This window comes from Oncorhynchus mykiss, chromosome 5, assembly GCF_057628025.1.
Source record: "Oncorhynchus mykiss isolate SJ-2025 chromosome 5, ASM5762802v1, whole genome shotgun sequence".
NCBI lineage: Eukaryota > Metazoa > Chordata > Actinopteri > Salmoniformes > Salmonidae > Oncorhynchus > Oncorhynchus mykiss.
The window spans coordinates 67,827,292-67,843,078 of NC_143026.1; the positions used below are offsets into that span (position 1 = coordinate 67,827,292).

The 15,787-nt window shown below is 49.6% G+C and overlaps 1 protein-coding gene across 8 annotated transcripts in view; it reads right to left on the bottom strand.

Moving 5' to 3' along the window:
- Window positions 1–15,787, bottom strand: part of adamts10 (ADAM metallopeptidase with thrombospondin type 1 motif, 10) — a 53,659-nt gene that overhangs the window by 23,121 nt on the left and 14,751 nt on the right. For 4 of the 8 annotated variants that reach the window (XR_016496252.1, XR_016496253.1, XM_036978115.2 and 1 more), the window contains exons 7-15: window positions 14,335–14,480; window positions 11,389–11,432; window positions 10,823–10,928; window positions 9,235–9,381; window positions 8,937–9,078; window positions 8,093–8,200; window positions 7,861–8,006; window positions 7,350–7,413; window positions 6,942–7,044 (exon numbers count right to left, since the gene is read on the bottom strand). Coding sequence is in view for 5 of the 8 variants with exons in the window: in XM_036978115.2 (XP_036834010.1) it covers window positions 6,942–7,044; window positions 7,350–7,413; window positions 7,861–8,006; window positions 8,093–8,200; window positions 8,937–9,078; window positions 9,235–9,381; window positions 10,823–10,928; window positions 11,389–11,432; window positions 14,335–14,480 (1,006 nt within the window). In the remaining 3 variants the exon portion in view is untranslated. Of the gene's footprint in view, window positions 1–6,668; window positions 6,846–6,932; window positions 7,045–7,349; window positions 7,414–7,860; window positions 8,007–8,092; window positions 8,201–8,936; window positions 9,079–9,234; window positions 9,382–10,822; window positions 10,929–11,388; window positions 11,433–14,334; window positions 14,481–15,787 lie in introns of those variants that run through there. The other 4 variants (XR_016496251.1, XM_036978114.2, XM_090235636.1 and 1 more) reach the window with 2 other exon arrangements.

Sequence of the window (15,787 nt, forward strand, 5' to 3'; positions counted from 1 at the left end):
GCGAGGCTACATACAGTAGCGAGGATATAACAGTAGCGAGGCTATATACAGTAGCGAGGCTATATAGAGTAGCGAGGCTATATAGAGTAGCGAGGCTATATAGAGTAGCGAGGCTATATAGAGTAGCGAGGCTATAACAGTAGCGAGGCTATATAGAGTAGCGAGGCTATAACAGTAGCGAGGCTATATAGAGTAGCGAGGCTAAAACAGTAGCGAGGATAAAACAGTAGCGAGGATATAACAGTAGCGAGGATATAACAGTAGCGAGGCTATATAGAGTAGCGAGGCTAAAACAGTAGCGAGGCTAAAACAGTAGCGAGGATATAACAGTAGCGAGGATATAACAGTAGCGAGGCTACATACAGTAGCGAGGATATAACAGTAGTGAGGCTATATAGAGTAGCGAGGCTATAACAGTAGCGAGGCTATATAGAGTAGCGAGGCTATAACAGTAGCGAGGCTATATAGAGTAGCGAGGCTATAACAGTAGCGAGGGTATAACAGTAGCGAGGGTATATACAGTAGCGAGGGTACATACAGACACTGGTTAGTCAGGCTGATTGAGGTAGTGTTGTAACGGTTTTCGTCCTCCTCTTCTGAGGAGGAGTAGGAAGGATCGGACCAATATGCAGCGTGGTAAGTTTTCATCATTACTTTAATAAACTGAACACTAAATACAACAAGGAACAAAATGTAGATGTAGATATGGTTAAAGTGACTATGCATATATGATAAACAGAGAGTAGCAGTATCGTGTAGCCGTGGCGTAAAAGAGGGGTTGGTGGGCGGCTGGACACAATGCAGATAGCCCGGTTAGCCAATGTGCGGGGGCACTGGTTGGTCGGGACAATTGAGGTAGTATGTACATGAATGTATAGTTAAAGTGACTATGCATATATGATAAACAGAGAAGCAGAATTTGATTAATCAGCTGTGTTTGCTAGGGATGGAGAAAAGTGTGAGACCTGGAGGACTGGAGTTTCCCACCCCTGGTCTATAGGATCCCATCTGCAGCAGCAAGCAGAGACAACACCACCAGACTCAGCATTTTAAATGGCATACACTCTGACTCTCACACCATTTCATTGCTCAAACACATTTACGCATTGCGATTTTGAGCTGCACTGCTGCTGTGTCGAGTTTACAACATTACACAACGTTATCACAAACACGAAAACAAATCGCTTCCACTTCGCTCTTTATTAGCACTTTCAGCCGTGAGGCCTCTTGTTGGGTGAAGACAACACAATTACTCCAGCCATTCCCCTCCATTACTGAGAAAACCCCGGGCTGCTCTAATGTGTCTGCATGGTATTTTAATGGGATTTTGAGTTTTAGGTTCGACACAGTTAGTTTGTTCTCCCACAGCTGTAAGGACTCAGGTGCCAAAGACAGAGAGGAGAGTGGGGAGGTGGAGGGGCTATAGAGGGGAGAGAGCACAGTTTGGATTGCTAACATCAAGAGAACAAGCAGCTGATTGTGATTAAGTCCCCCCTTCACTCCCTCTATCCACACAGACACACAACCCTTTTGTCCCCTCTGCCCCCTCTTTGTCTGTGCCACCCCTCTACCACCTAAGGTCTGGGACTGATCAGGGCTGTGGGTTCTGAGGCTCTTGGTTTCGCTAACAGCACGGTGGGGTCAAACACTCACAACAACAAAAAGGAGAGGGCGCTAACAGCACGGTGGGGTCAAATGCTCACAACAACAAAAAGGAGAGGGCGCTAACAGCACGGTGGGGTCAAATGCTCACAACAACAAAAAGGAGAGGGCGCTAAGAGCACGGTGGGGTCAAACGCTCACAACAACAAAAAGGAGAGGGCGCTAACAGCACGGTGGGGTCAAATGCTCACAACAACAAAAAGGAGAGGGCGCTAACAGCACGGTGGGGTCAAATGCTCACAACAACAAAAAGGAGAGGGCGCTAACAGCACGGTGGGGTCAAATGCTCACAACAACAAAAAGGAGAGGGCGCTAAGAGCACGGTGGGGTCAAACGCTCACAACAACAAAAAGGAGAGGGCGCTAACAGCACGGTGGGGTCAAACACTCACAACAACAAAAAGGAGAGGGCGCTAACAGCACGGTGGGGTCAAACGCTCACAACAACAAAAAGGAGAGGGCGCTAACAGCACGGTGGGGTCAAACGCTCACAACAACAAAAAGGAGAGGGCGCTAACAGCACGGTGGGGTCAAATGCTCACAACAACAAAAAGGAGAGGGCGCTAACAGCACGGTGGGGTCAAACGCTCACAACAACAAAAAGGAGAGGGCGCTAACAGCACGGTGGGGTCAAATGCTCACAACAACAAAAAGGAGAGGGCGCTAACAGCACGGTGGGGTCAAACACTCACAACAACAAAAAGGAGAGGGCGCTAACAGCACGGTGGGGTCAAACGCTCACAACAACAAAAAGGAGAGGGCGCTAAGAGCACGGTGGGGTCAAACGCTCACAACAACAAAAAGGAGAGGGCGCTAACAGCACGGTGGGGTCAAACGCTCACAACAACAAAAAGGAGAGGGCGCTAACAGCACGGTGGGGTCAAACACTCACAACAACAAAAAGGAGAGGGCGCTAACAGAAACAGTGCAACTCTCAGCAAATTCCCTGGGAAACTGGAATGTGGAAATCCTGCAGACTTGCAGAAAAACGGACAGGGGGAGAGGAAAGAGAGGGAGAGAGGGGGGGGGGGGGGAGGGACAGAGGAAAGAGAGGGACGAGAGGAAAGAGAGGGACGAGAGGAAAGAGAGGGACGAGAGGAAAGAGAGGGACAGAGGAAAGAGAGGGAGAGAGAGAGAGGAAAGAGAGGAAAGAGAGGGACAGAGGAAATAGAGGAAAGAGGGAGAGAGAGAGAGGAAAGAGAGGAAAGAGAGGGGGGGAGGGTGTTATTTGTGCACTGACAGGTGCTCTCATTTATTCCATATTCCAGAGCATGCCAGCGACCACACTGAGCTCTCTTACTGGCTGACAAGGCCAATCAATGTCTCAGCACAGAAACGCCAGCACATCTGCACTATGGGCCGACCCAACACATAGCACAAACACGTACACAATGCAACACACATACATCACAACACAGCCATTGTCTCACTTTACTTACCACCACCCTTTAGTCAACACAGTTTCCATGCTTTATAACCTGGCCAGGCTCTGGTCATGTGAGAGTAGAAATAAGTGTTAATTGGGCAAAATTCAGGACCAGGCAGGCAGCACAGTGGAACCAGCTGACAAGTCAGGACCAGCAGTCAAGACAGTGGAACCAGCTGACAGTCAGGACCAGGTAGGCAGCACAGTGGAACCAGCTGACAAGTCAGGACCAGCAGGCAAGACAGTGGAACCAGCTGACAGTCAGGACCAGGTAGGCAGCACAGTGGAACCAGCTGACAAGTCAGGACCAGGTAGGCAGCACAGTGGAACCAGCTGACAAGTCAGGACCAGATAGGCAGCACCGTGGAACCAGCCGACAAGTCAGGACCAGTAGGCAGCACAGTGGAACCAGCCGACAGTCAGGACCAGCAGGCAGCACAGTGGAACCAGCTGACAGTCAGGACCAGGTAGGCAGCACAGTGGAACCAGCTGACAAGTCAGGACCAGCAGGCAAGACAGTGGAACCAGCTGACAGTCAGGACCAGGTAGGCAGCACAGTGGAACCAGCTGACAAGTCAGGACCAGCAGGCAAGACAGTGGAACCAGCTGACAGTCAGGACCAGGTAGGCAGCACAGTGGAACCAGCTGACAGTCAGGACCAGCAGGCAAGACAGTGGAACCAGCTGACAGTCAGGACCAGGTAGGCAGCAGTGGAACCAGCTGACAAGTCAGGACCAGGTAGGCAGCACAGTGGAACCAGCTGACAAGTCAGGACCAGATAGGCAGCACAGTGGAACCAGCCGACAAGTCAGGACCAGTAGGCAGCACAGTGGAACCAGCCGACAGTCAGGACCAGCAGGCAGCACAGTGGAACCAGCTGACAGTCAGGACCAGGTAGGCAGCACAGTGGAACCAGCTGACAAGTCAGGACCAGCAGGCAAGACAGTGGAACCAGCTGACAGTCAGGACCAGGTAGGCAGCACAGTGGAACCAGCTGACAAGTCAGAACCAGGCAGGCAGCACAGTGTAACCAGCTGACAGTCAGGACCAGGCAGGCAGCACAGTGGAACCAGCTGACAAGTCAGGACCAGCAGGCAAGACAGTAGAACCAGCTGACAAGTCAGGACCAGGTAGGCAGCACAGTGGAACCAGCTGACAGTCAGGACCAGCAGGCAAGACAGTGGAACCAGCTGACAAGTCAGGACCAGGTAGGCAGCACAGTGGAACCAGCTGACAGTCAGGACCAGCAGGCAAGACAGTGGAACCAGCTGACAGTCAGGACCAGGCAGGCAGCACAGTGGAACCAGCTGACAAGTCAGGACCAGGCAGGCAGCAGAGTGCCTTTCCACTGGCCTCCCATGAAGCCTCTCGCTTAGCCAGGGTGCTCTGGCATCACAGCCCACAACCCCCCTGTGAGCTGGGAGAGCAGCCCATAGTCTAACATATCACTTTATAGGCACATAGCACAAACACGTACACACAATGCAACACACATACATCACAACACAGCCATTGTCTCACTTTACTTACCACCACCCTTTAGTCAACACAGTTTCCATGCTTTATAACCTGGCCAGGCTCTGGTCATGTGAGAGTAGAAATAAGTGTTAATTATTTGGGCAAAATTCAGGACCAGGCAGGCAGCACAGTGGAACCAGCTGACAAGTCAGGACCAGCAGGCAAGACAGTGGAACCAGCTGACAAGTCAGGACCAGGTAGGCAGCACAGTGGAACCAGCTGACAAGTCAGGACCAGCAGGAAAGACAGTGGAACCAGCTGACAAGTCAGGACCAGGTAGGCAGCACAGTGGAACCAGCTGACAGTCAGGACCAGGTAGGCAGCACAGTGGAACCAGCTGACAGTCAGGACCAGGTAGGCAGCACAGTGGAACCAGCTGACAAGTCCAGACCAGGTAGGCAGCACAGTGGAACCAGCTGGCAGTCAGGACCAGGTAGGCAGCACAGTGGAACCAGCTGACAGTCAGGACCAGGTAGGCAGCACAGTGGAACCAGCTGACAAGTCAGGACCAGGTAGGCAGCACAGTGGAACCAGCTGGCAGTCAGGACCAGGTAGGCAGCACAGTGGAACCAGCTGGCAGTCAGGACCAGGCAGGCAGCACAGGGTAATCAGCTGGCAGTCAGGACCAGGCAGGCAGCACAGTGGAACCAGCTGGCAGTCAGGACCAGGCAGGCAGCACAGGGTAACCAGCTGACAGTCAGGACCAGGTAGGCAGCACAGGGTAACCAGCTGACAGTCAGGACCAGGCAGGCAGCACAGGGTAATCAGCTGGCAGTCAGGACCAGCAGGCAAGACAGTGGAACCAGCTGACAGTCAGGACCAGGCAGGCAGCACAGTGGAACCAGCTGACAAGTCAGGACCAGGCAGGCAGCAGAGTGCCTTTCCACTGGCCTCCCATGAAGCCTCTCGCTTAGCCAGGGTGCTCTGGCATCACAGCCCACAACCCCCCTGTGAGCTGGGAGAGCAGCCCATAGTCTAACATATCACTTTATAGGCTGTGACAAATCATCTAATACTGCCACGGCTGTGTACAAGCCAAGTATACCCATTTCCAGCTAGTTCCACTGTTTGAAAAGTTGTTGAAATCTCTTTTGGGCTCTGTTTGTGCTGGCACCGCTGAAACAGGTACAGTATGTGCTGCCTGTGAGGCTTGCGGATAACAAAGCTGTGGGATGATGGAAAACTCAAACTCCCATGGTACTGTGCTTTGGCAGGCTTGCCTCCAGTCTGAAGCTAAGCAGGTTTGTAGGCTGGATGGCTGACTGACTTGGGGGGCCTGCTGAAGGAAGGCAGCCTGCGAAAGTTGTTGGACCAAGCGCAACAATGTGGATGGCTTATGCCTCAGAAAAAAAATGTATGTGACTGCTAAAACGCTGCACGCTTTTTTTAATGAACTATCCTTGGCTGTCTGAGCCGAGCCCGATGGTCTGCTAGAGGTGTCCAACTACAGGACAGACGGAAAGAGAGAGGCAGCAGAGAGGAGAGAGGAAAGAGCAAGAGAGAGGGGGAAAGAAAGCAGAATAGAGGGAGAAATAGGGAGGAATGTAGAAAGAGAGTGAGTGAGTAGAGAGAAGGGGGCTGGGATGTGTGATATGGCCCTAACGCAGGGCAGACTGTGGCACAACTCGTATTTTAACAGCTGCAAGGGATTTCCATTGTAAAATCAGCTGACTTGATGAAAGGAGCACTTGTTGCCTGGAGTTGGAGAGGGCCCCTCTGTAAGCCATTATGTTATTGGACTGGTAGATTAAAAGCAGCTATGTCGTCGAAAGTATTTATCTTTCGCATCCAGAGCAGCGCTCATCAAGCACAGGAATTCTAGCCAGACAGGAGATTGTCTGCAGCTTTCCCCTCTCCTCGTCTCTCCCCTTCTCCTCTCTTCTTTTCAGCTCTCCCCTCTTCCCTTTCTGGGCCCACGGTCTGGCAGCACTCTCCCCTCTTCCCTTTCTGGGCCCACGGTCTGGCAGCACTCTCCTGCTCAGCTCTCCCCTCTTCCCTTTCTGGGCCCATGGTCTGGCAGCACTCTCCTGCTCAGCTCTCCCCTCTTCCCTTTCTGGGCCCACGGTCTGGCAGCACTCTCCTGCTCAGCTCTCCCCTCTTCCCTTTCTGGGCCCATGGTCTGGCAGCACTCTCCTGCTCAGCTCTCCCCATGTGCTGCTGCACTATTCACTCTCTGTGAACTCCCAGGCAGATGTGTCAGCTTTCTCCATATCTGCAGACTGTCTACAGACGTTTTCAACCTGAAATGACCACCGAGCAGACAGTGTAGTTACCTCTGTAATGATGTATCCCAGTCTGCTGTGGAGGAGGGTGGGACACACACTTACTGTACGCACCTCCTCTGTAGGGTTGCCAGGTGTAGAATTTCCCCCGGAAAGGAACGTTGTCGAAATCGGCGCACTGAATCTCCCGGAAATCCTGAGAGCCTGCAGGACACTCCTGATGACAGACACACAGAGGGGCAGTCAAATCTCAGGCCTCTCAACATCAGACATCCACTTTATCCCCTCCCCTGTCTCTTTTGCTCCCAGCAGTCATTTAAAGTAAGCCTCTACACTCCACCAAACACACACATCCACACACACACACACACTGAGGGAATTAGTTCTGGGCTGGGCAGGCTGCTGTTAATTAGGTCAGTCTGAGAGCTGTAGAGTTGGACCGGGCCAGGATGAGTATGGTGATGGTACTGTAGGCCTCTAAGAGGGAGCTACTTCTCCACTCTGCTCTGCTCCCCCACTCACATCAATATTGCACGATCTGAAGCGCTTCCTCTCTCCCAGACAATACTTTCCACCAATCGTTGGCCTGGAACCAGAAAAGCAGAGGCAAAACACATCTGAGTACAATTGAACAATAACTCCCCAATCACACTGGGCTCTATTCTCCTCCCGCCTGGCTAGCCTCGCTCTACCACCCTGCTTCAATCTCTGACAGTCTGTATTTTTATTACTCAGCTATCCAAGTCAATTAGACTAACTCCTCAGTAAAAACAGAAAAAAGTCAGTTTGCCACGGTCTATGTTGATATCCTTTAATACGGCTGTCATTGTTGCACGTGGGTGATTATAGTGGGATGTTAAAATTATTGGTGGTAGACTGGCATCTATCATCCTCCACAAACAAGTTAGGAAGAGCCAGCCAGACACAACCCAATGGCTTTACAGTTCTACAGTGGCTGTGAATTCACTGCCTACTGTCCGTCCTATGGCCAGAGTTGAGATCCACATCCCCATCCATCTGCAGCACCACTCACCTGGGGCTGTCACAGTGGCGGATGGAGGAGGACACTCCTCCCCCACAGGTACGGCTGCACTCCTCCCAGGGGGTCCAGAGACCCCACCCGCCGTCCACGCCCTCTGGCCGGGTCCCGTAGGCCACACACACCCTCTTATAGCACCACTGTAACACACAGAAGACTAATGAAATAAAAACCAAACACCACCCCCCCCTCATTTCTGCTGATCATGGAACATTCCAGTGCTTACCCCTTTCTCTATGGTATTGGTTTGACAGATGGTTCCTTCTGCAGCGGGTATGCTGCTGGTGATGCAGCGGTTGCTCTTGCTCATGCACCACAGCTCACTGCAGACTTCCTGCAGACACAGGGAGAGCTGTCAGAGTGTGTCCATTTCAGACCATATAGAGACAACAGGCCCTGATGAGCCCAGCCAAGAGGGCCCACTGACCCGGAGCAGACGGCACCAGTGGTTGGTTCAACTACTTCTGGGCTCTGTGGTGCTAATGTATTTAAGGCTTTTACAACGGTAATAACTTATGGCACTGTATTTTATTGTACTGACTGCATAGTATCAATGATAATGACACTATAAAGTACTATTTTGTGCCAGATGTCTGTTCACTCAGCTGTCGGGCCAATAAAATAGACCATCTAATAAAAAGATGTCATACAATAAAGATAGCACAAGACTTCTTCATAAACTCTTCAACATGGGGCCAAAAACCAATGGGACTGGTTAAAAAGAACATGTCAACTCTAGCTAGGAGACAAATAAATAGCAGTATATCCAGTGGCTACTCTGTCTGCCTTCATGCTGCACTGATCACAGTGGGCAGAGAGCCAGAGATATGCCAGAGAGGAGAGGAGAGCTGGCCTACAAACGGAGGAGAGGAGAAACGCATGTCTGCTCTGGAGTAGGGGAAGGCGGGAGAGGACATACGGTGCATGTGGTACTGATGGATCAGAAGATTTGGGTCAGTATAATTTCTACATGGTCATACACATAGTACTGAATGGATCTGTCCATTCTGTCCATTAAAATGACCATACAGCCTTATCAGGCGAGTTAGAAGAGGAAGGTGAGTAGGTACCCCGTATTTACACTGCCGAGACTTCACTCCGTACTGGAAGCGGCACTGCTCGTCTGCATCGTAGGCCTGGCCGGGGGCCGTGGTGGGGTACACAAACTCCTGCTTCGGTGGGACGTTGTTGAGGCATGAACCCATACCTGAGCTGTAGGGAAACAAACAGGAGACTAGAATGAAAACAGGCCCAACAAACATTGACCTCACCCACAATGTACTTAGCTAGTTAATCTATCCCACTGTCCACACAAACCCAGCAACTCCCTTTAATATCCTGTGTATTGGAGGTGAGTGTCAGACTCACTCCAGGAAGTTGGTGATGTAGTCTCGGCTGCAGGCGGACCAGACGAAGGGGTTGGTCTTCATGGTGATGTGTGCAGCCATCAGCTTGGCTGTCTCCTGACTGCGGGAGCCACAGGCGTTGCCCACTCCGTCGTGGTTCATCCCAAACCTGCAGGGAGACAGATGGTACTGCGTTGATATATCTCCTGGGTGACTGAGCATGAGTGCAAAAGTTATTGTGGGTATTGGTGATGTATCGAGTAAAAGGAAATGTTTTGCTCAAACATCCTCTCCCTGTTAAAATCATATTAACACCATGAGTGCGGAACTGGGCCTGTGCAGATTTTAACAGGCAGCAAAGTGTCTCTGTGCTCTGCTCTCTCTGTCTGACACAGACTTCCATATGCACTGTAAAAGACAAGGCCCACCGTCTAGACAGCCCCAGGGTACAAGCACCCCATCCAGTTCAAAGGTACCTGGACTAGCCATTAGGGGGGAGCACCAATGGGTTTGCCACCTGTGAAAATACCTCAGAGGCCTGTGTCCACACGTAGGTAAATGGCACACTCAATTACTTAGTGGACCTTCAAAAATGATACCAAGTCATGGCTTTTGAAAGTAAAATATCAGAGCAAATCTAACAGAATCCTCTTTCATGGCAGGGTATGAAGAGGTTTGGAAATGACAAGCATGTCTAGTGGAGCATGTCCGTTGTTACTCAGGCATACGCCTAGATAAATATGTATGCATGACTAAGTGAGGCAGATCGGCTGGTACGCCAGGCCAGCAAGTAAAACAAAGTGTATTGGAGGGAAGGCACAAAAGCCATGCCTACTGCCAGGCCCGGAGGTAGGCCCAGAATGATAAACGGTACCAGCCACACTCGTAACTTGTTCCACTTGTTATAAATATGACAAAAACAAAGCTATTAACAAGATGTGTATTGATGGAAATAACTCATAGTTATGTAGGTTCTCCCTCTGGTACAGCTCTAATCTAATAGCAAGCTCACACTGAGGCTGGGCCAGTTTAGCCCAGGTCAGCGCAGGGGTGGGGGGTATGGGTGAGAGGCTGGGCCAGTTTAGCCCAGGTCAGCGCAGGGGTGGGGGGAATGGGTGAGAGTCTGGGCCAGTTTAGCCCAGGTCAGCGCAGGGGTGGGGGGAATGGGTGAGAGGCTGGGCCAGTTTAGCCCAGGTCAGCGCAGGGGTGGGGGGTATGGGTGAGTTGGGTGAGAGGCTGGGCCAGTTTAGCCCAGGTCAGCGCAGGGGTGGGGGGAATGGGTGAGTTGGGTGAGAGGCTGGCCCAGTTTAGTCCAGGTCAGCGCAGGGGTGGGGGGAATGGGTGAGTTGGGTGAGAGGCAGGGGCAGAAGCCAGGATAGGGGCAGGGTTTCCTATGATGGGTCACAGGTAACACCAATGAAAGAGTGGTTTATTGAAACAGCCAAGGTCCATAAAGCAGAAGCTGAGCCTAAAGACCAAAGGGTTTGTCAAAGGTGATGAAGACTATAACTGTTACTGGGGCCCTGAATGTGTTCCTGGTCAGGGACAAGTCAGGGCCCCAGTGGTGAGGGACATTAGGGTGATATAGGTGACGTGGGTGAGCGTCTTACGTGTGTCCTATCTCGTGGGCGATGGTGAAAGCTGTGGCCAGCCCGATATCTTCGTTGATACTGCAGCTCCTCTCTGGCTCACACATCCCCCCCACTGGAGCTAGACCTGGGAAAGAGCGACACACAATACGGTCTCTAACATACATGTCAATTCCAATTCATGCATTCTGAAGCACATACAGGGGTGATACAAGTAAAAAATACATACATTTACATGCTTAACTAAAACCTACAATTCTGCATCTACATGTCATTTGAAGACTGTGCTAGTCAGTCATGCAGGTCAGTCATGCTGGTCAGTCATGCTGGTCAGTCATGCTGGTCAGTCATGCTGGTCAGTCATGCTGCAGCAGAGATATGGTAGGTAGGTACTTAATAGGGAGGGAGTGCAAAGTCCAAATGAGGGCAGTTTCCTGAGTCACATCCCCTCCCCTGGCATCGCTAGATTATATACAGTCTGACACTGAAGCCCAGTGCTTCCCAACAAGCAGCCTGTGTGTGTGCAGTGTGTGCCCAGGGTTAGCCCTCTCCTGGGCTGTGCGGGCAGGTTTAACCAAAGGTCCTACCTAGGGTTCCACATGGCTTGTTCTTGTAGATGCAGATGTCGTACCTGGGAACAGGAAGGAAAATAAACCGTTTACTAAAATGAATACTCTGGCAGTCGGTGCGTCCACACCCTGACACGCACTCACACTAAAACATACAGTGGGGAGAACAAGTATTTGAAAACCTGCAAAATCGGCAGTGTTTCCTAAGGTTTGCACACACTGCAGCATGGATTTTGGCCCACTCCTCCATACAGACCTTCTCCAGATCCTTCAGGTTTCCGGGCTGTCGCTGGGCAATACAGACTATAAGTTCCCTCCAAAGATTTTCTATTGGGTTCAGGTCTGGAGACTGGCTAGGCCACTCCAGGACCTTGAGATGCTTCTTACAGAGCCACTCCTTAGTTGCCCTGGCTGTGTGTTTCGGGTCGTCGTCATGCTGGAAGACCCAGCCACAACCGATCTTCAATGCTCTTACTGAGGGAAGGAGGTTGTTGGTCAAGATCTCGCGATACATGGCCCCATCCATCCTCCCCTCAATACGGTGCAGTCGTCCTGTCCCCTTTGCAGAAAAGCATCCCCAAAGAATGATGTTTCCACCTCCATACTTCATGGTTGGGATGGTGTTCTTGGGGTTGTACTCCTTCTTCCTCCAAACACAGCGAGTGGAGTTCAGACCAAAAAGCTCTATTTTTGTCTCATCAGACCACATGACCTACTCCCCTTCCTCCTCTGGATCATCCAGATGGTCATTGGCAAACTTCAGACGGGCCTGGACATGCACTGGCTTGAGCAGGGGGACCTTGCGTGCGCTGCAGGATTTTAATCCATGACCGCATAGTGTGTTACTAATTGTTTTCTTTGAGACTGTGGTCCCAGCTCTCTTCAGGTCATTGACCAGGTCCTGCCGTGTAGTTCTGGGCTGATCCCTCACCTTCCTCATGATCATTGATGCCCCACGAGGTGAGATCTTGCATGGAGCCCCAGACCGAGGGTGATTGACCGTCATCTTGAACTTAATTGCGCCAACAGTTGTTGCCCTCTCACCAAGCTGCTTGCCTATTGTCCTGTAGCCCATCCCATCCTTGTGCAGGTCTACAATTTTATTCCTGATGTTGGCCATTGTGGAGAGGTTGGAGTCTGTTTGATTGAGTGTGTGGACAGGTGTCTTTTATACAGGTAACGAGTTCAAACAGGTGCAGTTAATACAGGTAATGAGTGGAGAACAGGAGGGCTTCTTAAAGAAAACCTAACAGGTCTGTGAGAGCTGGAATTCTTTCTGGTTGGTAGGTGATCAAATACTTATGTCATGCAATAAAATGCAAATTAATTACTTTAAAATCATACAATGTGATTTTCTGGATTTTTGTTTTAGATTCCGTCTCTCATAGTTGAAGTGTACCTATGATAAAAGGAGGGAAACCTGCAAAATCGGCAGTGTATCAAATACCTGTTCTCCCCACTGTACATTCAGCAAAATGCACTCAAACATGTCATCACAAACACGAAGACTCTCACACATACACACTCTCCTCTCTCACTGTCGCTTTCTCCCTCCCCCCACTCTCTCTCTCTCTGGCACTAAGCCCTATGGACACATAGCAGACCTGATAAGTAACTGATACGGTCTGAACAATGGCAGGAAATAAAAGGACGGTCACTAAAAGGATGGTTACTTAATTTTCCATCCCTCTTTGATAAAAGTCTTCATATAAAGAACCTGTTCTCACAGACCAAACATCCCAAGATACTCCAAGCTACTAGGAACAGGGGCCCATGCATGGGCAGAGGAGTGTTTTTCAGTGAGTAGTGCTCTGTTGTATCTCTCTGCATGCAGTATTGTGTTTCCACTGCTGTTTCCCCCCTAAATAGAGTGCCTCACTAAACTGCACTTTGCTTCCTTGGCCCAGCTCTTGACTGTCAGATTCAAGGCAGCTGTGCTCTCTCTCTCTCTCTCTCTCTCTCTATTCCATCTCCAGATGCTCAGTTGAACATAACAGCCTAGGTTTTGTCACTCCAGGACCAGACACTAACGCACACTTGGCGAAAATGACAGGCCATGAGGCAAGGAAGGTGTCAGTGAACTTAGAGGCATCTCGAGGGCAGAATATTGAGTCAGTTCTTACTAAAACCGTAAATAAGGATTTGAGCACAATATATTTTGTTTGTCCAATAGACACAGTGGTGGATCATTAAGGAATTAGGCTAGAGAGGTTTCATTATGTGCATCGTTAACCTACACATTCAACACCCGTTCCGCCAATCACATTCTGTTAAAGGGACCCAAAGCACACACATCCCTGGGTCGCTACTCTTTTCAATTCACTGCAGCTCGTGACTGGAACGAGCTGCAACAAACTCTCAAACTGGACAATCTACTCATTCAAAGACTCATGAACACTTACTGACATTTGTGGCTGCTTTGTGTGATGTATTGTGGTCTCTACCTTCTTGCCCTTTGTGCTGTTGTCTGTGCCCAATAATGTTTGTACCCTGTTTTGTGCTGCTACCATGTTGTGCTGCTGCCATGTTGTTGTCATGTTGTGTTGCTGCCATGCAGTGTTGTCATGTGTTGCTGCCATGCTATGTTGTGGTCTTAGGTCTCTCTTTATGTAGCATTGTGTTGTCTCTTGTTGTGATGTGTGTTTTGTCCTATATTTTTATTGAATTTATTTTTAATCCCAGCCCCTGTCCCTGCAGGAGGCCTTTTGCATTTTGGTTGGCCATCATTGCGTATAAGAATTTGTTCCTAACTGACTTGCCTCGTTAAATACAAATGTAAAAAGTCAATTGACAATGCTAGAGGGTGCCTTTCAGTACTTAGATCAGTATTCTGTCTTGAGATCTGTGCACTTCTCTTCAAATTTTCACAACATTTTCCCATTGGCCTCAATTAATGCTTTACGCGAAAGTCAAGAGTTGTGAACACTGAATCACTAAGAATGTTCCGGTGCTGTAAGTGCTGACCTGGTGATGAGCACGGCAGTGTCGTGGTGAGCGATGCCGTTGTCTGGGATGGCGTTCCCATTGCCATTCCGGTTCTGGATGGATTTCTGCCACTTACAGAAGCTGTCCAGGGACTTCCCTGCATGGTGGTTGATCTCTAGAGTCGGCTGACAGAGACAGAGAGGGAATACTGAAATCAACATATTCAGGAACAGAGTACAGTGAAATAATCAAATTACAGTATGACCACTTTTACTATCTGCCACCACCTGACAATCATTTATAAGCCAGAGGGAGTAATGAGACAGACATTCCCCAGGTGGTACAATAATTAATTTCCCCTACATAAACAGAATTGATCAGTACAACCATAGCTGTGCAATGAGCCTAGTATTGGGCAGCCCAGCCCTCTGCCACGAGGCTATTGAACTGGACTGATGAGGACAGGAGCTTCTACTGCTTTGCTGTCCCTCTGCCATTAGCCGCCCTGGCAGGGGGAGGGAATACTCTCCTGGCTGCAGCTGAGTATGCTCGTAACACAGGAATGCACATGGTGATGACATAACTAGTAATTGTCATATCCCACAATCCATCTCTGGGCTCAGTGGGCTGGCTGGCCTGTTTTGTTTTCCAAGGGCAGTTTTCAGCTGGAAGTCTCTGCTCTGGGAGACAACTTTTGGTGTTACCCCAACTTCAACAGACCGAACGGCAAGAATAATACTAATACTACTGCTAATGATCATGACACTTGTTTATTTGTCAGATGACATACTGTATACTCGGGGCAAATGTCAGGGGCTTATTTGCAGCTATCTGGTATGAATCAAACAGGTTGTTAGCCCCTTAAACTCGTGGAAATGGCCCATATGAATAGGGCCAAAATGAAATGTTTCTTACAGAAGAAATATTAAAACCATATGCATGACCATGGTAGCAATTGGTGAAATTATCAGACCAAAAGGTGAGGACACAACAGTTCACCTGACAAGACTGAGTCCAAACATTACACTGTTGATTTTATGTGCATTTGACATTTACTGTACTTTTCACAGCATTTGTCAATAATGAAATCTTAAATACCCTGGATACATTCAGCAAACGTAATAAGAATTGAATATACAGTTTGTACTAGGTAAGAAAAAACAATTACAAGGGTTTGAGTGAGAGGTCTCACTGGTGTCTCCAAGTGGCCACACACCTCTCCAAACTGCACAGTTCCTAAGTCATTGCATTGCACTTTTATGGCTCAAGGAAAGAACCTTCCACTCTAAGGCTCTTTATTTGTAGCTCTCCTAGCTTTACTATTGAGGAACTGAAGCAAGAACACTTATAGATTTTTGTTTGGAACACAGACCTGCGTCCCCACCATCACACGATTACTGTTGTTTACACAATCCAAACATTTTCATTATACTATAAATCACAGTCTGGGTCAAGTGGGCATCATTTGAAAGCTTACCCTATTGTCAACATG